The sequence below is a fragment of the Rhinichthys klamathensis genome, unplaced genomic scaffold (genome assembly GCF_029890125.1).
Source record: "Rhinichthys klamathensis goyatoka isolate OS25496 unplaced genomic scaffold, OSU_Roscu_1.1 h1tg000098l_1, whole genome shotgun sequence".
NCBI lineage: Eukaryota > Metazoa > Chordata > Actinopteri > Cypriniformes > Leuciscidae > Rhinichthys > Rhinichthys klamathensis.
The window spans coordinates 70,097-92,550 of NW_026606637.1; the positions used below are offsets into that span (position 1 = coordinate 70,097).

Consider the following 22,454-nt stretch of genomic DNA (forward strand, 5'->3'; position numbering starts at 1 on the left):
AGATATCTGTATGGCGGCAGGCTGGGCCTCCCCGTCTACATTTATAAGGTTTTATAACCTAGAGGTTCCTGCTCTTCAAGCCAGGTTACTATCGGTCTAATTAGGCCAAAAGGGGCTAGACTGAAGTTCAGTCTTGTTATATATGGCTATTATAATAGCAGGGCCGCTTAAGCCGCCTTTTTTCGGAAGATAGTGGCTAAACCCTCTTCTTCCAGGATTCCCTGTGAGTCCCTTGGTGATTATGCACTGTATGAACCCCGGCTGGTCGCCTTGGGTCTATGGTGTCGGATCCCAGCACGCACGACGTTTTACATCGAGTTCCCCAAAGCGTAGTTTTACTACGCAGTACGAGAGTATCTCTCGTAAGAGAACGTACTCGGTTACTAACGTAACCTCGGTTCTCTCTAGAGAGAGGAACGAGTACTGCGTATCATGTCGTGCGTGCACTCTGTTGTACTTCACTGTTAAAAATCACAGAGTTAAGCCTGCGAGCGCAATTTATAGCCCCAAGCCACGCCCGTTTCGGCGGGACGTGACGCAGAAGGGCGCGAAGCGCCCCCATTGGGTGTGACGTCACTCATGGTCTCGCTCGATAGGCTTAAGCAGTTGCCAGCACAGCAGCCAATCGGCGCGCGAGCTGTCTCGCCTAGGTCTGTATGCTGCGGCAACGCGTTTTACATCTATACAAAATTAAGGATAATTTTAGGCTTCAGTATTCTCGTGGAAAAGGATTTTCCCCAAAGCGTAGTTTTACTACGCAGTACTCGTTCCTCTCTCTAGAGAGAACCGAGGTTACGTCAGTAACCGAGTACGTTTTTATAATTATTGAAATCACTTTAATTATTGTTAGCACGTCTTCTTTCCAAACACATGGTCTACACTTTACCACAATGGTAAAACACTAACATATCAGAAACTCTTTTAAATATAAACATAAAAGGGCATTAACAAATCAATAATTTTTATCTTGCTGAAAACCCCATAAATAACGTTTTATTTCAAAATGTACACCCCCAGCATACATTTACACCCCTATCCCCTGTTCCTAGTTTTCTATATTACTATTTTAACACAACTAAACTAATTTATGTAATCACAACTCCAATGGATTAAGTAAAATGGTTGACTCCATTTACTTAAGTAAATTGATCAAGCATCAAATGTTATTTTTTGGTCTACTTACCTGAAACATGTTCTTTCAACATGAAAATATTGAGTTAAGCCAAACGCCACTGTTTCAAGTCAGTTTAACGTAATGCATTGTGTTTAATGAGAAAGCTAATACAACGGTGTTAAATTAAAATTATTTAAAAAAAAAACTGAACAGTATCGTAAAATCATTTTGACTGAATTTTCTCTGGCGTCATGCAGGACTTGTTGTTTATGCAAGACATAGTTATTTATGGCTTCCTCTCCGGACAACCAATCCGAAACCTCTTATCACTTAGCCGAACTCCATTATCCTTTAAGACGGCGTCTTTTAAAAGTTTTTTACCACCTAAAGACCAAGCGGCAACCTCCCCATCTCTCTCTTGAAACCAACACGGAAGTGAATTAAACTGCAATTCATCGACTGGCCGCTTGAGGCTGACAGCAAAAGGGAGTCAAATCTGTATCTCCCCCATGTTAAAATGCCCAACTTCACAGCAGAAAAAAATATGCTTAAATTTGATCCATAACCTTTACAAGGACTGGTAACGTTACTCCTCAAAGTTGTTTGCAATACAATAATGTGGTACAGGTACTCTGACAAAACTGTCAGAATCTATTTACATTTTGTAAATGTTTACTATAATTTATGGGAGGATCTGGGGTATTTTGTTTATGTCAACTTAAACTATTTGTATTATTGATGTGTTTTTTTTTTTGTTGGTTTTTTTGGCATAAAGAACTGCTTCTTCAACTCTTGGACGTTAAACACCACGGGTGAGATCATTTGAATTGTAGATTTGTCAAAAGAAAAATTATCTGTATTTTAGATGGTGTATTTTAGATCTGTATTTACACTGTATTTTAGCGTGTCAGACGTATTTGTAGCATTATTCACTTGCTTAATTGTGTATTAACTCAAATTTATCAGACTGCTATTTGTAGAAATAAGAAAATTATATGTTCTTATATATCAGACGTATTTGTAGCATTATTCACTTGCTTAATTGTGTATTAACTCAAATTTATCAGACTGCTATTTGTAGAAATAAGAAAATTGTATTTATAAAACAAAAAAGTATTGTTAGAGCATTGTATCAGAACACAACAGGTATGAATATATGTTTGGATATAACTTTTTATTCTAACTTTAAAGCTAGATTAGCCTTTAAAAAGTGTAATACAAACATACAGTATTTGCTTTTAGGGGATGTTTGGAAAACTACCTTACATATGTGGCATTTTCACCAATTGACCATGCTTGTGTGTTGAACTGTTTGGAGTATTGCGGCATCTATTTCTTAAAAACACTGTAAATCAGACATATGTATTATTTTTTACGTTATGTTTGCTAGGAAATGAATTGAGATTGAGCCTTTGTAGAAATAAGAAAAAGTACATTTTATAAAAGAAAAAGTATCAAGACATGCCGGAAAGACGATGATTTTAAAAAAGAAAATATGATTTGCTTAGTCTTAAACACACTCATATAGAAGGACTGTAATTTAATTCTCTTTATGCTATATTTGTTAATGATTTTCATAAATTCCTATATGAACATGTTTGAACACGCTCGGAGACTGTAGTTTTTGCACACTGTACAAAACAAAAACAAACAAGAGTGTAATCGAGTAGTATACAAAATGTCAATTATAAATTTTCAAACTGATCACAAGTTGCTTTTCTGTATTCATTTAAATGGTTCATGTGGTATTTACTTTTTAGCAAGTGGACCTCTAGAATTTACTTTTGAGCCATTGTATCTGGAGTTTTTACCAGAGTGTGGAACTTTAACAGTCTCAAACTTAAATTAACATGCATTAGTCATAACTGCATTGGGCATGACATCTCTCAGTGCAATAGTCAGATGTGCCGTATAGTTTAAAACAAGCATGCGCTTACTTTTCGTGTTAATACTTTGTGTGATTCCACATCACAGATAGATGGAAAGTAGCACTAAACAAAGAATCAATTTAGTCAAAGATTCTCAAACAGAAAGACTATCGCTTAAATTCTTAATTGTGTGGTACAATTGTGTGGTACTTTGCAAGTGTAAAAATACAACCAAAGCTTCAAGCACAACTATTTACACACATACAGTAGTTTTTAGTGGGAGAATATCTAACTGTATATTGTACTGTAGATTGTGAACCCTCCATTACCTGTTTATTTGGGTCAGAGAGCATCCTTAGCTCATACATCTCTTTAATTGCGTGCTGGATGTTTAAGTGTTAGTTAAAAACAAAAAGGTATTAGTTAATAACAAACAAATAAAAACTATAAATGAACATGAAGCTATTATATTAATAAATATGGCATAATTACAGTTTTGAAAATGACTTCCATAATATTTTCTTTTAGTAAAGCTATGTCTGGATCACCCAACACAATGTTTTGCGTTTGTGGGTGAGACCACACATAGATTCATATTTATCATATTTTTACTTTGATACTTTTTGCTTTTATAAAATTTACATTTCTTGTGTCTACAAAAGTTCAATGAATGACATTGTGTCAGAACACTGCAAATATAAAGAAATTAATTTAGAAAACATTTTTATTATAAATTGAAAGCAAGATTATCCTTTGAAAAAGCGTAATACAAATTCTATACAGTATTTGATTTTTGGTAGGTAACATTGGAAAACTAGTGTCTTTTAGCTTACTCTTTGGTTTTAAGGGACATTAAATATTCTCAGGAGCCCCATTGACCCTGAAGTTATGACTTCTGAAGACCTTAAGACGTGTACAATTAAATATTCACTCAAGACAAACTTTACCTATGATGTCTCATGGACCACAGAGACACATCTTGTCTCTGAAAATGTGTGCAAATTTCTAAAAGATACAACATACCCAATTAGAACCTGAAGAACTAAAATGGATGAGTTTCACATATTTTGTTTTGGCTGTAAAATTATAAACCATTGTGCTATCTTCAAGTGCTAGGAATTATCTTTTCAGAAAAAGATGACTTTCAATAAATTACTGTTATTGGCCATTAGTGTGTGTGTGTGGTGTGTTTGTAAATGTTTAAAATTGTTTAATTTAAATAGACAAATGATAGAAACTTGAATAAATTACAGATTTTATTGAGAAAAAAATCTTAATAAATAAATAAATAAAAACTAACACGTTTAAGTTGAAAAATTAACTATAATGCACATATACAAGTATTTTTGTGTGTGTGACATGGAGTTGCATATAGTTTTCATTTAGGATACTTTTTTCATACGCGGCGCACTCATATACAAATAGCCTACATACATAACTTTACATAGCCTACACCACATGCTAAGATACTTGAAAGAGTATTCGTCCATCCACCTCCCAAGTTTCATCAAAAATCATCCCAAACGCCTCACCTGTTGTCTACCGCTTGAATCGCAATGTTTTTGTTCGTTCTATCTTTTATTATTTGCGCTGTCCAAAACACCCTATCCTGTTGCGCTCCGTATCTCTCTGTTCAACATTCAAATCCTTCCGCGACCCCGCTCTGCCAGAAAGCTGGCGTCATTTGCTGGCGGAAAGCCTGAAATTACCATAATAAGCCGTATATTGTCGAATGCATCCATTTGAAATGTTTTGATAGTGGAAAAGGCTAAACAGTTACGGTAACAGGAATACTGCTTGCTGTTATGTGTCGATGGACAAAATACTGCTTACATATCTTTGTATAAATTAGATCTAAGACGACTAAGCACAGTTATGCATTAAAATTGTAAAGTTTTTGAGCAGATGCTGTTAAGTAAAATATTACCTTAGGTTAAAATTTATGCAAAATCATTTCTGTGTCATTCTATGGAAATGTCCATTTTCTGTCCCTATCTTTACAGGCATATCACACTTTAGGCTTACCATTTCTTTCCATTTTAAAATTAAAACTTTGATGTGCTCGGTCCCACAGTCAGAGGGAAAAGGCTTTAATTTAATGCCTATGACAAGTTTATCCCAAATTTAAAATACAATAATGTATACATAACTATCAAATATATTATGTAAATGATATTTAAAAAAAATAAACTAGAATAGTTATGGATTAAACTACTTAATTTGGTTATTATAGCCTACAACGATTGACAAGATGTGGTTTGACATCTTGTATCATCCGTTTTGTAAAATTAAATTTCGTGAAAATTGTCACTGATGTCACTTTTCTTATGGGATAACCCCGGTGACCCCCATTTAAAGATAAACTTTATTCAAAGCTATTCATTTAGATTTTATGCCAAATGTAACAATTTAGTCTCATCTAATTATGGTCTTTTGTGGGGCATTGGTGATTCGTTGTGTCATTGGTGTTACTGTCTTTTCTGTCGTGTTAATGTCGCATGTGACATGATAATAATTTTACATCCATTTAATTCTGTTGCACTCAAAGTTAAGATTTAAAGGATTGCATCATTACTTGATTTTAACAGGTTTTTAATATATATATATATATGTTCATTGTTATACCAAATACATGTCAGTGCAGATTAACTAACATCATTCAGGCATACTTTTAACAAATCTGATTAAAATAAATAAAACATAATCTCCTTATTTGTTGCACTATTATTATTTTCTGTGACTCTGACTACATGTGCTGAAAAAATTAGAAATAATATTTCATAAAAACCTTTAATATTATCAAAGATATCACTAGTGTCAGAATGGTAGGCCCACATGCAGACTTTAAATAAATGCACAAAATATAAAAAATCATTAAGCTGTCATTTATGTGTATTCATAAAGTCAGAGGGTGTTCTAATGTGTAAGTTTAAATGTTAGAAAAATAAATCTGCTCTTCGAAAGGAGTCATTGAGGTGTCAAGAAAAACAGGATGGGGGACAACTCTCAGGAAATAAGGACAATTGATCTTATCATAACAATCAATGGATAAGAGTAGGCTATATAATATGTAACTTTGCGACCATTTTTTTTTTTACTTTTTCCTGAAGACACCGGTATAAACATCTAATTACAGCCTGGTCCGTATGAAGTGTCAAAATGGCCCCATTTTGGGGTCTCCCCGCCAGACAGGAATGCTTCAGATCAGGAGATTTTATGGTCTTTGATTGTAAAACACCATGTGGCCTCACTATCTTTTAATTGCTTGATGTTTTCTGAAACAAACTGCTAATGCTAATACATAGCAGCTACACAGAGAGGAAGGGGCGGACCCAGGGGCCCCGGACATGATGGAAGCGATCTTCATTTTCAATTTAGCAAACGGAGAGCAAACCCCTCAGAAATTCAAGGATCTGTGATTTTAACCAGAGCCAAAAAGACCTCCTAATTTCACCAATGGTAGGTACACTTCAACATACGTTTAAAACTAGTTTTAAATACTTAATAAAATGTCATCTTATTTCGTATAAACACTGTTTTATATGTTTATTTATCTGTGTAAGGCAGTATTCCGTGGTGTATTAGATGTATCTTGATAATTTAACATCTTATTTAAAATAATATGAACTATTATATACTAATTTATATGTTTTATTTATCTATGTAAGACAGTATATTGCAGTGTGAACCTATAACCGTGATGTATAATAAGTTGAATTTATATATAGCGCCTTTCCCAAGCTCAAGGATGCTTCACAATGACAGTAGATAACAAGCAGTTTACACATAGATGGACAATGGCATTTGCCCAGTCCAAGTAATGAGCGATTGCAGTTGCAAAACACATTACATTTACAATACAAACATAAAACAGGGCAACAACATTAATTACAGACAACATAGTGGACAGTTGGAGTAAAGATGCAATAGATTATTGGAACCTAGGAACCTGTATTAGATTCAAATGCTTATACTTGGTAATTTAATATCTCATTGTTTTATTCAAGTACATTGCTTTTTATTTCTGAAAAACTATTTTGTGACAATTTTTATCTGATCAGAAAAAATTTAAAGCGACTGTGACTTTAGTCAGACGCATAACATCACCTCATTAAGTTCAAGACATGTTAAAACTGGCTTTAAAATGTTTATTCTTTAACATCTTATTTAATTTAATCACTATTTATGTTTTATTCAAACACATTGCTTTTTATTTACTAAAAACCTAATTTATAACATTTCATCTGATCAGAAAGGTTTAAGAGTCTGTGACTAACCAGATAGACGCATAAATACCTCATTAAGTTCAAGACATGTTAAAACTTTGCTTTAAAATGCTTATACTTTAACACCTTATTTAATTTAATCCATATTTATATGATTATTTATATGCAATGCTTTTCATTTACTAAAAACCTAATTTGTGACATTTCATCTGTTCAGGAAGATTTAAGAGGCTGTGACTTTAGTCAGACGCATAAGAGTCACATCATTAAGTTCAACACATGTTTTAAATGTTTAATACACTTAACATCTAAATTTAATTTAATTTTATAAGCTTTATTTGTCATCAATGCTATTTCTTTAAACTCATTTGTTTCATTCTCCCCAACAGACAATATGGATGATGCGGTGCCGGCTGAAAATCCGTGTCAGACCTCTTCATGTGCAAATTTCAGCGTTCTGTGAACATTATCCTGATATAATAAAAACTTTCCCTGAAAACATTCCTAACAGTCACACAAAGCAGATTGGGGCGTCGTAAACACGCATCATAAACACTCCGGAACCAAGCACGGCCAAAAGGTCACACAAACCACCTGTTGTCATAAACCACCCCCCATGCTCATATCCTGTCATAAACCCCTCCCCATCCTCATATCCTGTCATAGACAGCTGTCAAAACCATCAATAAATCATTTTTGACATAAGCTGCCCCATAATAACTACTGAATAGTAATATGAATATTACTAATATTACAATTAAGCTACATTTGTCAACATTCATTAGGTAACCTGACCTAACAGTATTATAGCATTTATTAATCTATATCAATCAGTAATTAAATGACCTAGAAAATTAAATATACTAATACATGTTTAGCATGTTAACATTACTTTATGCAATGCATTAATATGAACCCAAACAGTAACCAAACCAAGATGAATAAATGCAATAAATGTTGATAATTCTCTGTTGATGCATGACAGCTAATGGTTTACATGTCATTTCATTATTCTTTTATTATTATTATTATTATATGTTAATCTATTATTATAGATATTAACCTACAACCCGAATTCCAGAAAAGTTGGGACGTTTTTTAAATTTTAATAAAATGAAAACTATAAGACTTTCAAATCACATGAGCCAATATTTTATTCACAATAGAACATAGATAACATAAAAAATGTTTAAACTGAGAAATTTTACACTTTTATCCAATAAATGAGCTCATTTCAAATTTGATGCCTGCTACAGGTCTCAAAATAGTTGGGACGGGGGCACGTTTACCATGGTGTAACATCTCCTCTTCTTTTCAAAACAGTTTGAAGATGTCTGGGCATTAAGCTTATGAGTGTCTGGAGTTTTGGTGTTGGAATTTGGTCCCATTCTTGCCTTATATAGGTTTCCAGCTGCTGAAGTGTTCGTGGTCGTCTTTGACGCATTTTTCGTTTAATGATGCGCCAAATGTTCTCTATAGGTGAAAGATCTGGACTGCAGGCAGGCCAATTCAACACCCGGACTCTTCTACGATGTAGCCATGCAGTTGTAATAGCTGCAGTATGTGGTTTTGCATTGTCCTGCTGAAATACACAAGGCCTTCCCTGAAATAGACGTCGTCTGGAGGGGAGCATATGTTGCTCTAAAACCTTTATATAGCTTTCAGCATTCATAGTGCCTTCCAAAACATGCAAGCTGCCCATACCGTATGCACTTATGCACCCCCATACCATCAGAGATGCTGGCTTTTGAACTGAATGCTGATAACACGATGGAAGGTCTCCCTCTTCTTTTGCCTGGAGGACATGGCGTCCGTGATTTCCAACAAGAATGTCAAATTTGGACTCGTCGGACCATAGAATACTTTTCCACTTTGAAATAGTCCATTTTAAATGAGCCTTGGCCCACAGGACACGACGGTGCTTCTGGACCATGTTCACATATGGCTTCCTTTTTGCATGATAGAGCTTTAGTTGGCATCTGGAGATGGCACGGCGGATTGTGTTTACCGACAGTGGTTTCTGGAAGTGTTCCTGGGCCCATTTAGTAATGTCATTCACACAATCATGCCGATGAGTGATGCAGTGTCGTCTGAGGGCCCGAAGACCACGGGCATCCAATAAAGGTCTTTGTCCTTGTCCCTTATGCACAGAGATTTCTCCAGGTTCTCTGAATCTGTTGATGATGTTGTGCACTGTAGATGATGAGATTTGCAAAGCCTTTGCAATTTGACGTTGAGGAACATTGTTTTTAAAGTGTTCCACAATCTTTTTACGCACTCTTTCACAGATTGGAGAGCCTCTGCCCATCTTTACTTCTGAGAGACTCTACCTCTCTAAGACATCCCTTTTATAGCTAATCATGTTACAGACCTGATATAAATTAACTTAATTAGTTGCTAGATGTTCTCCCACCTGAATCCTTTCTAAATTTCTTGCTTTTTCAACCATTTGTTGCCCCCGTCCCAACTATTTTGAGACCTGTAGCAGGCATCAAATTTGAAATGAGCTCATTTAGTGGATAAAAGTGTACAATTTCTTCGTTTAAACATTTGTTATGTTATCTATGTTCTATTGTGAATAAAATATTGGCTCATGTGATTTGAAAGTCTTATAGTTTTCATTTTATTCAAATTTAAAAAACGTCCCAACTTTCCCGGAATTCGGGTTGTATTTTAGTGTCAAGGTTTTTTTTTTTTCAAAATCAAAATTTAACCTACTGTATGTTCCCTGACTGAATTATTATTATTATTTTTTACATTTTGATACCTTTTCTTTGCACATTTGGTAGTGGAGAGTTTCAAGCAGTGTTTTTTAAGTGTCACTTAAATTTTGAGACCGTTTTTTTTTTAACCTGTGGTATCGATTTAGTATCGATACCGAGGTATTAGGTTCTGGTATCGTACCGAAGCCAAAATTGTGGTATCGAGCCATCCCTACAACACGCTAGTAATTTCACTAGCCTGCACAACACGCTAGTAACTCGCTAGCCTGTTAACACGCCATCCGTGCCTGTCGTCTTTATTTATTTATTTTTCTCGCGCGCGCTCGCGCCATCCGTGCCTGCCGTCTTTATTTGTTTATTTGTATTATTTTCTTCTCCCTCGCCATCCGTGCCTGCCGTCTTTATTTTTTTATTTATTTTTCTCTCGAACCATCCGTCTTTATTTATTTGTTTTTTCTCGCGCATTTTGCGAAACCATCAAATAACTGTGGTAAGTATAGGACCAGTCAACAAACATGGTGAGTGGTAAGTATAGGATCAGCCTACAAACACAGTGAGTAATGTCTTCTCCTGTTATTGCCACTTGCACTTCATGTCACATGTATAGTATAGCCTTCTCTCTCAGCAATATAGGATTTACATGTGATAAATGCAGGGAGACAGTCAGGCTGACGGAGAAGATTTCAGAACTAGAGACACGCATCCAAACGTTAATCGAGGATAGTAAGACTACAAGGGCTTTAGATACTGCTTTGGATGAGACTAGCTTAGTGAACACTGTACATTGTTCGGTTTCGGCTGTAGAGCAGCAGGGCAATTGGGTGACCGTGAGACGCTGTAGTCGTGGGACAAAACACCGCTCTTCCGTTCTGATTACAACATTAAACCGGTTCTCCCGAATCAGTGAAACACCCACTGAGAACCCTGTTGAATGTGCCCTAGTTATTGGCGATTCTATTACACGGAACGTGAAAATAGCGACACCAGCCACCATAGTCACATGTTTGCCGGGAGCCAGAGCGCCTGACATCAAAGCAAATTTAAAAGTGCTGGCTAATGCTAATCGTAAATTCTCTAAGATTATTATTCACGTCGGCACTAATGATGTTCGACTTCGCCAGTCGGAGATCACTAAAATTAACATTAAAGAGGTGTGTGAACTTGCAAGTACGATGTCAGGCACTGTAATTTGCTCTGGCCCCCTTCCTGTTCGCAGGAGTGATGAGATAGTTAGTAGACTGTCCTCACTCAATGCCTGGATGTCGAAGTGGTGTCCGCAAAATAATATAGAATTCATAGACAATTGGAAAAGTTTTTGGGGTAGACCTGACCTGTTGAAAAGAGATGGTATTCATCCCTCCTGGGTTGGTGCTGCTCTTCTTTATATTAATATGGCATATAGTCTTAGAGCCCAAACATGACAATCTGGGGCTCAGGTCAGGAAGCAGACAGACTGGCTAAACCGACCGTCTGCCAGATGTCTCACGTCACCGAGGTCAGATAAATCCCATCACATAGAGACTCTTTCGCCTAGATATTATCATACAGAGACTGTCTGTTCCCCGAACTAGGAAATACAAAAAACTCCCAAGCCCATTTAAGGGTAAAAATTTAATTGAGGTTCAACAAATAAAAAATGAATATAATGCAGATGAACAAATGATTAAGCTCGGGTTGCTGAATATTCGATCCCTTTCTTCAAAAGCCCTTTTTGTTAATGATATGATTACAGACCATAACCTAGATGTGCCTGTGTTTGACAGAAACTTGGGTAATTAATTACATTAAATGAGTCCACCCCCCAAGATTACTACTATAAACACAAGGCTCGTTTAAAAGGAAAAGGGGGAGGTATTGCTGTAATTTATAACAATATCATCAGTATTACTCAGAAATCTAATTTCAAATATAATTCATTTGAAGTGATGGTGCTTTCTTTAACGTTATGTAGAGTAAGTGATAAATCCCGTTTGACTTTTTGGATGGCTACTGTATACAGGCCACCAGGGCATAATTTAGATTTTATCAAAGAATTTGCTGATTTTCTATCAGAGTTAGTACTGGCTGCAGATAAAGTCCTAATTGTTGGTGATTTTAATATCCATGTAGATAATGAAAAAGATCCATTGGGATTGGCATTTGAAGACATTCTGAACTCTATTGGAGTTAGACAACACGTGTCAGGACCTACTCATTGTCGTAATCATACTTTAGATCTAATATTATCACATGGAATAAATATTGATGCCGTTGAAATTCTGCAACAGAGCGATGACATCTCAGATTATTATTTAATCTCATGTGTTCTTAATTTAGCCAAGGCTGTAAAGCCGACTTTTGAATGTGTAGCGTCTCCAGTATAACGAGCAGCAGGTGTGATCAATCATCTCTCTCTCTCTCTTCCCCACCTGGTAGAGCTGCAGAGTTACAGAGAGAGGGAAAAAAAGAGAGAGAAAACAAACACAAAACCCCAGCACTGCCATAACACAACCACGTAACGTAACACGTGTTACAAATATGGTAGAACTATCAGTTCTGCCACTAAAGATTGCTTAATAAATAATCTTCCTGGTCAGTTTCATCATCTCAGCATCCCAGATAGCTTAGAAGAACTCGATGTTGCAAAAGAAATGATTGACTCTCTCTTTTCCAGAACTTTAGACACAGTTGCTCCTTTGCGCCTAAAGAAGATTAAAGAAAATAGTCCAATGCCGTGGTACAACGAGCACACTCGGGCCCTTAAAAGAGCAGCCAGAAAAATGGAGCGTAGCTGGAAGAAAACAAAATTAGACGTTTTTCGCATTTCGTGGAGAGAGAGCACGATTACGTACAAAAAGGCCATAAAAGCTGCTCGATCTGCTTAGAAGAAAACAAACACAACCCTAGGTATTTATTTGAAACTGTAGCTAAATTAACGAAAAATAAAACTTCAACACCGGACGTTCTCAAACAGCACAGCAGTAATGACTTTATGAACTTCTTTACTTACAAGATTGATAATATTAGAGAGAAAATTATAACTATGCAACCGTCTACTACAGTATCACATCAGATAGTGCGTTGTAGTCTCCCAGAGGAAAAATTTCATTCATTCATTGCTATAGGAGAGGAAGAATTGTCTAAACTCGTTAAATCATCTAAACCACCAACATGTATGTTAGACCCTGTACCGACTAAGCTATTGAAAGAGATGCTTCCAGAGGTCATAGATCCTCTTCTTAATATCATTAATTCATCTTTGTCACTAGGATACCGAAAACTTTTGATCCTAGAGAATTAGTCAATTACAGGCTGATCTCGGATCTACCTTTTCTGTCAAAGATACTTGAAAAGGCAGTATCCTCACAACTATGTTCCTTTTTAGAAAAAAATTATATCTGCGAGGATTTCCAGTCAGGATTTAGACCGTACCATAGTACTGAGACCGCTCTCATTAGAGTCACAAATGATTTGCTCTTGTCATCCGATCGTGGCTGTATCTCTCTATTGGTGTTCACAAATTCACAAAATTAACGGAATGCATAGCTGATATAAAAATTTGGATGACTAATAATTTCCTACTACTAAATTCTGAAAAAACAGGGATTCTAATTATTGGCCAAAAAACTTCCTCACTTAATAACCTAGAATACTGTCTAACAATTGATGGCTGTTCTGTCAAGTCTTCGTCGTCGGTTAGGAACCTGGGTGTGCTCTTTGATACCAATCTTTCATTTGAAAGTCACGTTTCTAGCATCTGTAAAACCTCATTCTTCCATCTTAAAAATATATCTAACTACAGCTGGTCCAAAATGCAGCAGCTAGAGTTCTTACTAGAACCAGGCAATATGACCATTATTAGCCCGGTTCTATCAACACTGCATTGGCTCCCTATTAAACAGCGTATACATTTTAAAATATTGCTGTCTACTTACAAAGCACTAAATGGTTTAGCTCCCCAGTACTTAAGCGAGCTCTTAACGCATTATAGTCCTTCACGTCTATTGCGATCTCAAAATTCCGGCTAGTTGATAATACCTAGAATATCAAAATCGACTGCAGGCGGTAGATCCTTTTCCTATTTAGCACCTAAACTTTGGAACAGTCTCCCTAACATTGTCCTGGAAGCAGACACACTCTGTCAGTTCAAATCTAGACTAAAAACACATCTCTTTTACCTGGCATTCACATAGAACATTATACATTTCTATTATTCAAATCAGTTAAATGATTATTAGGCTGCATAGATTAGGTTAGCCGGAACCAGGGACACTTCCCAAAACACCCGATGTACTCGTTACATCTTAAGAAGAATGGCATCTACGCTAATGTCAGTCTTTCCATTTATTCCGAGGTTTACTAAAGTCAACCAGATCCAGATCCTAAAGTCAACCTGCGCCTGGACACGACCACAACGCATCACTGAAGTGCCAGCCTCATCAGCCCTGCGAAGGCCTCATGGACATCTCAACAAACTCGTCTCCATACCGACGTGATGACTCCGACCTCCAACCAGATGGAATTGTATAATGTTGTGAATGTTCTGATCCAATTTGACTTCTGACCTGTAATGTTGCCTGAATCATAATCATACACTGTTCGCTCGTTGGCCAGAGAACTGGCCCCTGACTGAGCCTGGGTTCTCCCAAGGTTTTTTTCTCCATTCTGTCACCTGATGGAGTTTTGGTTCCTTGCCACTGTTGCCTTGGCTTTTGGCTTGCTTAGTTGGGGACATTTAATTATTCAACAATATTTTTGATCTGCCTTACTTCAGGTGGATGATGAAGTAATTTTATTCTAGAAACAAACTTCTTGTATTTATTTTCATGTTATCACTGTGAAGCTGCTTTGATACAATCTGTATTGTAAAAAGCACTATATAAATAAAGATGACTTGACTTGAACACCAAAAAAGGGTTTGCGCTGACGTAGGCCATTTAAAATGTCCCCTTTCCTGTAATTACAGTATTTAATTTAACTTTTTTTGTTGTTAAATCAGGTGTTACACTTGATTCAGGAGAGAAGGAACATCTGCAAGCAGATCCATCTGCCAGCACAGAGTGGCAGCAGTCAGGTTCTTCATGCTATGAGACGTGGGTAAGAATTGTTTATGGGGCTGTGTATTGTCAGCTAAACTTATTACACATATCATAATAGAGACAATAGCTGGGCTGCTTGATTATGACAAAAGTCATTTATTTTGGTCAATATTGTAATTACTTGAATCACTTAACACAATTATGAGTGGGTGATATGATCAAAACCTTAAATGAGTAATTTATTTCACAATAGTGATATATAAAAAGTATATTTGGATGGAAATAGCCATTAAAATTCACAATTCTCTATACCACTGCAGAATTCTAGGCTAACTATTGTAAGTAGAAAAAAAGTTAATGAAGACAAATAAACATACAAATAAAAACAAAAATGCAAATTACAAACAATAACAAATTATTTATTAGTTTAAAAAGAGGGGTAACACTTTATTTTAGGGTCCAATTCTCTCTATTAACTAGTTGCACATTGTAACGCAGTTCAGATGTTATGGGAAGAAGGAGGCGGGAACCGGCGAACGTTCAACAATATTTAATAACATAAGGTATACTAAAAATAATACTAATAATAATTTAATACATAAATTGGAAATGCTAAATCATCTTGATATTGATAGCTGATGCTTGTTTTGACAATATCTCTGGATACGTGATATCGTATATAGGCGATATTTCACACGTATAGTGTGAGCAGTCAAGTCGCAGCTCGGTGATCGTACCGTATAGTGTGAGCACATAAATCCTGAGCTTAGGCTTTACATCGCAGGCGATTTACTCGTTCAGTGTGAGTAGGTACCATCGCACAGTGTATGCTCGCCTTAAGAAACCAGAAAATGGTGGCACAGAAACGTACTCGGTTACTAACGTAACCTCTGTTCTCTCTAGAGAGGGAACGAGTACTGCGTAATATCTTACGCTATGGGGAAAACCTCTTTTCCTCGAGATATTGAAGCCAAAAATTATCCTTAATTTTTAATCAATGCAAAACGCTTTGCGGCAGCAAGCAGACATAGGCGAGGCGGCTCGCGCGCCTATTGGCTGCTCTGCGGCAAAAGCAGCAGCCTATCGAGAGCGGCTCTGCGTGACGTCTTGACCAATGGGGGCACTTCGCGCCCATTTCGTCACGTCCTGCCAGAAAGAGCGTGGTCTCGCCCTATAAATATAGCTCGAATAAGGCTGGTACACTGGTTTTCATCGCCGAAGTACTCGTTCCCTCTCTAGAGAGAACAGAGGTTACGTTAGTAACCGAGTACGTTCTCTTACGAGAGTATCTCTCGTACTGCGTAATATCTTACGCTATGGGGAACACAGTGTAACACGCCGTGCATACAGGGATCCAACACCAAAGTCCCAAGGGCAGAGGCCCGGGGCGCATGTAGTGCATAATCACCATAGACTCACAAAGAGTGAAGGAAGAGGGGCTAGAAGCGTCATTCCCTATAAAATAGCATCCAGAGGAGCTAATCATATAGATATTATACCACGTAGTCAGGGTGAAAACACTTTCAGCCTAAACTGGGTGGCCATACATGTGTTGACACTCGTGGAGCTGCTGTATCAGTCAGTGAGCGATACGTAACCAAACTCAGCATCTGGGCCGACACAGCGGGGCAGATCGCACTGAATTCTAGACCGCCAAAAGCTTAGCTTGTAAGGCGGGGACCTCCAGGTTATAGTATTTTATAAATGTAGACGGCGAGGCCCAGCCCGCAGCCGTACAAATATCTTGCAGGGTAATCCCGCTAGACCATGCCCACGAAGAGGCCACGACTCTCGTGGAGTGCGCTCTGACACCCAAGGGACACTGCAGGCCCTTAGAGGTGTAAGCCAGCGCTATGGCATCAACTATCCATCTGGATAGGCTCTGTTTTGATGCGGCAAGTCCCTTAGAACGTCTGCCAAACAAAACGAAAAGCTGCTCAGTCTGTCTAAAACCAGACGAGCGGGACACATAAGCTCTTAGTGCCCTGATGGGGCAAAGGAGACTCGCGTCCTTCTCCTCATTGAGAACCGGAAGGGCGGACAGGGAAATCACCTGGGCCCTGAACGGTGTGTTGAGGGATTTCGGCACGTACCCGTGCCTAGGTTTGAGTATGACCTTTGAGTCATTAGGCCCAAACTCCATACATGACGCGCTTACCGAAAGCGCTTGTAAGTCCCCTACGCGCTTCACTGAAGCGAGAGCCATGAGAAACACCGTTTTGAAAGACAGATGTTTCATGTCTGACAAATGGATTGGCTCGAATGGGGCACCTTTCATGGCTTCCAACACCGTGGAAAGGTCCCACATCGGGACTGAAGGAGGCCTGGGAGGGTTCAATCTCCGAGCTCCCCTGAGGAAACGCACGACTAGATCGTTCTTCCCCAGTGGCTGGCCAGACGCCGGTTTTGCAAATGTTGCTATGGCCACCACGTATACTTTGAGCGTGGATGGGGTTCTGCCCTTATCCAGCAGCGATTGAAGGAAGGAAAGCACTTCCGTAACCCCGCAGTCTACGGGTGAAAAGCCCTGAGCTTGACACCAAGCAGAGAACACAGACCATTTCGAGGAATAGAGCCGTCGAGTAGACGGAGCTCTAGCCTGCGTGATCGTGTTTAACACTCCCTCCGGGAGGTTAGCGGGTACCCGTTGATGGCCCATGCTTGCAGGGACCACAGATCCGGGCGAGGATGCCAAATCGAGCCCCCTGCCTGAGAGAGGAGGTCTCTCCTCAGTGGTACAGGCCACGGGGCAGTGCTGGCCAGCTGCATCAGGACTGGGAACCAGGTCTGGTTTGTCCAGAGCGGGGCCACGAGCAGCACTGGGCATCCGTTTTCCCTGATTCGTTCCAACACTTCAGGCAGGAGCGAGACAGGGGGAAAAGCATAAAGGGGAACGCGGGGCCAGACATGGGCCAGCGCATCCCTGCTCTTCAAGCAGAAGTTCGTACACTGAGCGTTTTCGTGGGACGCGAACAGGTCCACCTGCGCTCTGCCGAACGTTTCCCACAGCAGTTGGATCGTCTGCGGGTGTAGCGACCATTCCCCTGCTGGGACATTGTTTCTGGACAGTCTGTTTGGTCCCACATTCAGGTGACCAGGCACATGCGCTGCTCTCAGCGAGAGCAGGTTGTGCTGAGCCCAGACCAGAAGGCGTTCCGTCAACCTGTAAAGGTTTCGGGACCTGACGCCGCCCTGGCGATTTATGTGTGCCACCACTGACATGTTGTCCGACCGGACCAGGACGTGGTGACCTTTTATCTGGGGACAGAAGCACCGTAGCGCTTTGTCGACTGCTATCATTTCCAAGCAGTTTATGTGAAGGAGCTTTTCCCGTTCTGACCACAGGCCAGCGAACGGTCTGCCCTTGAGCAGCGCTCCCCAACCCGAGGTGGAGGCGTCCGTAGACACCACCTGCACACTCGAGGCGGTCCCCAGACTCACACCTGACTGATACCAGTCGGTTACTTTCCAAGGTTTCAGAGCTGAAACGCACTTTAGATCGACCCTGAGGCGAAACAGACCAGCGGTCCGTGCCCGGGGCGGAACTCGTGCTTTCAGCCACATCTGCAGTGGGCGCATGCGAAGCAGGCCCAGCTGGAGTACAGAGGCTACTGAGGCCATCAGGCCCAGTATTTTCTGAAACCTTTTGAGCGGGACTATAGAGCCGTGGCGGAAGGAGTTCGCGACGCGCTGAATGTCTAGTCCGCGCTCCGGTGACAGGCGTGCTGTCATGGATAGCGAGTCCAGCACTGTTCCCAGAAAAGAAATTTTCTGACTGGGAGACAGCGAGCTTTTCGCCCAATTGACTGTGAGGCCCAGATTCTCGAGGTGTTCGAGTAATGTGGCCCTGTGTTCTATGAGCTCTGAGTGTGATCGAGCTAGAATCAGCCAATCGTCCAAGTAGTTCAAAACTCGCATGCCCCGAAGTCTCAGGGGTGCGAGAGCCGCGTCCATGCACTTCGTGAATGTATGGGGTGCTAAGAACAGGCCGAACGGCAGGACTGTGTATTGATATGCCTGGTTCTCGAAGGCGAATCTCAAGAATCGCCTGTGATGGGACGCTATTTGTATTCGGAAATAGGCGTCTTTCAGATCTATTGACTTAAACCAGTCCTCTTGGCGAACTTGCGCGAGGATTTTCCTGGTTGTAAGCATGTTGAACGGGCGCTTCACAAGTGCTCTGTTCAGCTGTCGCAGATCTAAAATGGGTCTGAGACCTCCATCTTTTTTCGGTACCAGAAAATATCTGCTGTATAGGCCCCCTTCGCTCTGAGCCTGAGATAAAGGTTCTATAGCACCTTTGCTCAGTAGTTTCGCTATCTCAGCTCGAAGCTAACTCGCTATCTCGGCTCGGCAAGGGAGCTCCGGCGTGCTGTAACGCAGACACTGTGTTTACAGTGTTCAGCACCCATTCTGATACCCCAGGAAGCTGTGCCCACACTTTCGCGTGAATAGCTAGGGGTAGAATGAGATCTGGGCTCTGGCCGTGACATAGTGACGGCAAGGGAGCTCCGGCGTGCTGTAGCGCAGACACTGTGTTTACAGTTTGTGAGGCGGGGGGCGCGCCGATCGCGGCGGACAGCCTGGCCGCGCTCAAATCCCTTATAGCAGTTTGCTGAGGGAGAGAGAGCGGGGCGAGTCCCGTGGGGCTCAACATGTCTGTGAGTGAATGTGGGCGTGGGACAGCGGGCACATTTACTGCACTGAAAACACCGTCGGCCTGAGCTGACTGAATGTGTGTTGGTTTCGTTTTTACAGAACCCGTGGGACATGTGGTGTGTAGTGTTTGTGGGCACTGAGACGTGGGCACATTCACTACGTTTAGTGCACAATCGACATGAGGCGATTTTGTTTGTGCGAGCCCTGCATTTTTGCGGGCTGTGTTTGTGTGTAGAAATGAGCACTGGGTTGTGGGCATTTTTATTACACTCATAACACCATCGGCTGTGGCCGGAACACCAGAAAATACACTGCTTATGTGATTTATCTGGGTCGCCGTGGAAACAGCATTTGTGTGCAGGCAAGCGGGCCGTGGCACTGGCTTGCTTACTGCAAAATACACTGGAACAGTCGCATTTTCTGGAACTGAACGAGCGAAAAAATTTCGGTGGAAGTCTGGCCGCGGCGAGACTGAAACACCGTCGATTTCCTAGGAGGCTAGGAAGACTTGTGTTGGTTTCGTTTTACAGAAACCGTGGTAGTGTTTGTGGGCACTGGGTTGTGGGCACATTCACTACATTTAATGCACAATTGACATGCGTCGATTTCATTTGTGCGAGCCCTGTACCGTGGCGGGCTGTGTTTGTGTGTAGAAATGAACCCTGGGCTGTGGGCATTTTATTACACTCATAACACCATCGGCTGTGGCCGGAAAACCAGAAAATACAATGCTTATATGATTTTTCTGGGTCGCCGTGGAAACGGCATTTATGTGCAGGCAAGCGGGCCATGGAACCGGCTTGTTTACTGCAAAATACACTGGAACAGTCGCATTTTCTGGAACTGAACGAGCGAAAAGTTTCGGTGGAAGTCTAGCCGCGGCGAGACTAAATTTCTATCTGCTGCGAGAGCCGGGATCGAACACGGGTCTCTCGCGCGAAGGCTTCGGGTTCCGCCACTGAGCCACAGGGTAGAACTACATTAGCACAAGCAGATAAGAGAGTGTCATCACAGTTTTGTGTGTGTCGGCGTTTGTTTGCAGGTGTGCGTGTTATACAACAGGCTCATTGCTGCAATATTGACATTTTCAGCCGCTCAAACTAGGAGCTGAGAAATGTTTGAGAAATGGAGATTAGTCCGGCCTCGGCGGGACTAAAACACTCTCTTTTCTCATTTTGCCGGTGACGCACGCCCATGGGGGGCGGGGTAGATTTCTTATAATGTAAAGAAAGCTAGCCGCGGTTTTAGGGCTCGCGGTCTTGATGCTGGCCCGTTTCCCTGACGACTCGCGGACAGAAGGGGGGAGGTCCACAGAGCTCGCCCAGTCCTCACTGTCCGACGCCAGGATAGAGCAGCAGGTCTCCTCTACAGATGCAGCTATCTCGTCGTCATTAAAGGGTCACTCCACTCATTTCAACATTAATCTTTATTGAAAGTGGGTTATATATGTAGTCGAAATGTAAAAGAAATTTTGAATTTGGTGCCCTCTTGACTGAGAAAAGACAGAAAATAACTTTAGGGCGCATTTGTATGTAAGACAACAACTCCCACAATGCACCACGTTGCACAGCTCCGCAAGCCACTCCCACTAATCCAGAACAGCGCAAACAGAGAAATCACTCTCTGTTTGAAAATCCGAAACTAGAAATCCGTCTACAAGGCTAGCTGCCAAAAGAGTTTTTAAATTCATTTCACACAAAATGTCTAGTTAGTTGGCTGTGGCGAGCAGGACGAGGGCGAGGGACGTGAGAGGACGACACGAGTGATAATGAATGACACCTGTGAGACGCAGCGGTCTCATATCTCTCACGGAGGAGCGGAAGCACAAAAGGAACAGGCCTGATTTTATGTTTTGTTTCTGTTGTGTGTGGCCAGCTGGCTTATACTTTTGTTTTGTATTTGTTTATTTTACTATTAAAATGTTTAAATGTGCGCCGGTTCCCGCCTCCTTCTTCCCACAACAACGAACCCCGTTACATTGGCAAACTCATTAGCGAATTACTCCTCGTTTGTATTTCTTTCTATATGGTGAATTATTGCATGATACCTGGATGTTCCGTCAGAACATATGCGTTGCGACACTAGGATGGTTCACATCACAACACAAACATCCGTGTGCTCGTCTGATTCAGAGATTTCGTCCAGGAGAAATTGCTATCGTTGAAATTCTCTGCAGCAGACAGACTCTATCTGTGTCCGTAGCGCACAGCGAGAGCACAGGCACCAGCAGTCCGCCCAGCTCGAGTCAGTCCGGGCTCCTCGTCCGCGACAGGCAGCCGCCTCCTGTTCCTCCATCAGGCTCAGCTGCTCTTCACTATATTGCGGCTCGTAAAGATAGCCACGAACAGCGGATTCGAGCAGCAAAATTTCAAAATCCTCTACTTCCATATCATGTTTAGTTTCTTCCGTCATTGTCGTTGCTTCCTATCTCCACAGCGCTTGTTAGCTTAGCTTATAAACAAGATGGCTGATATTGATTTCAGTATCTACAAGTGAAGTCCCACCCACTGATCTGTGATAGGTCTGTTAGCGCATTAGGTCCATCCCCCAATGGGCGGGTTGGAAAGGGTGGGAACTAGTGCTTGTAGTCTTTACAGAAATACCCCATTCTTACACTTCCTCCTACAATGACGCAAATTGACGATTTTTGCGTCATTGTAGGCGGAAGTGAAAAAGGTAAATAGTGGATTTCTCTCGTCTCAGGGGACAATGAAAGATTTTTTCAGGACCATTCAATAGTATTACTGGGTTTCTAACAATGGAAAGCTTAATGCAAATGGGTGGAGTGACCCTTTAATGGCGGAAGCGGCGGCGCGCGGCGGCCGTTATCCGTCAGTGAGCGACTC

General features: G+C 40.7%; 1 protein-coding gene across 1 annotated transcript in view; it reads left to right on the plus strand.

The window, feature by feature from the left end:
• The window catches only part of cdk5rap1 (CDK5 regulatory subunit associated protein 1), a 122,659-nt gene that overhangs the window by 29,066 nt on the left and 71,139 nt on the right, over positions 1-22,454 (plus strand). Inside the window, exon 5 of the mRNA XM_056252862.1 lies at positions 14,910-15,007. Coding sequence (XP_056108837.1) covers positions 14,910-15,007 — 98 coding nt within the window. The remainder of the gene's footprint in view (positions 1-14,909; positions 15,008-22,454) is intronic.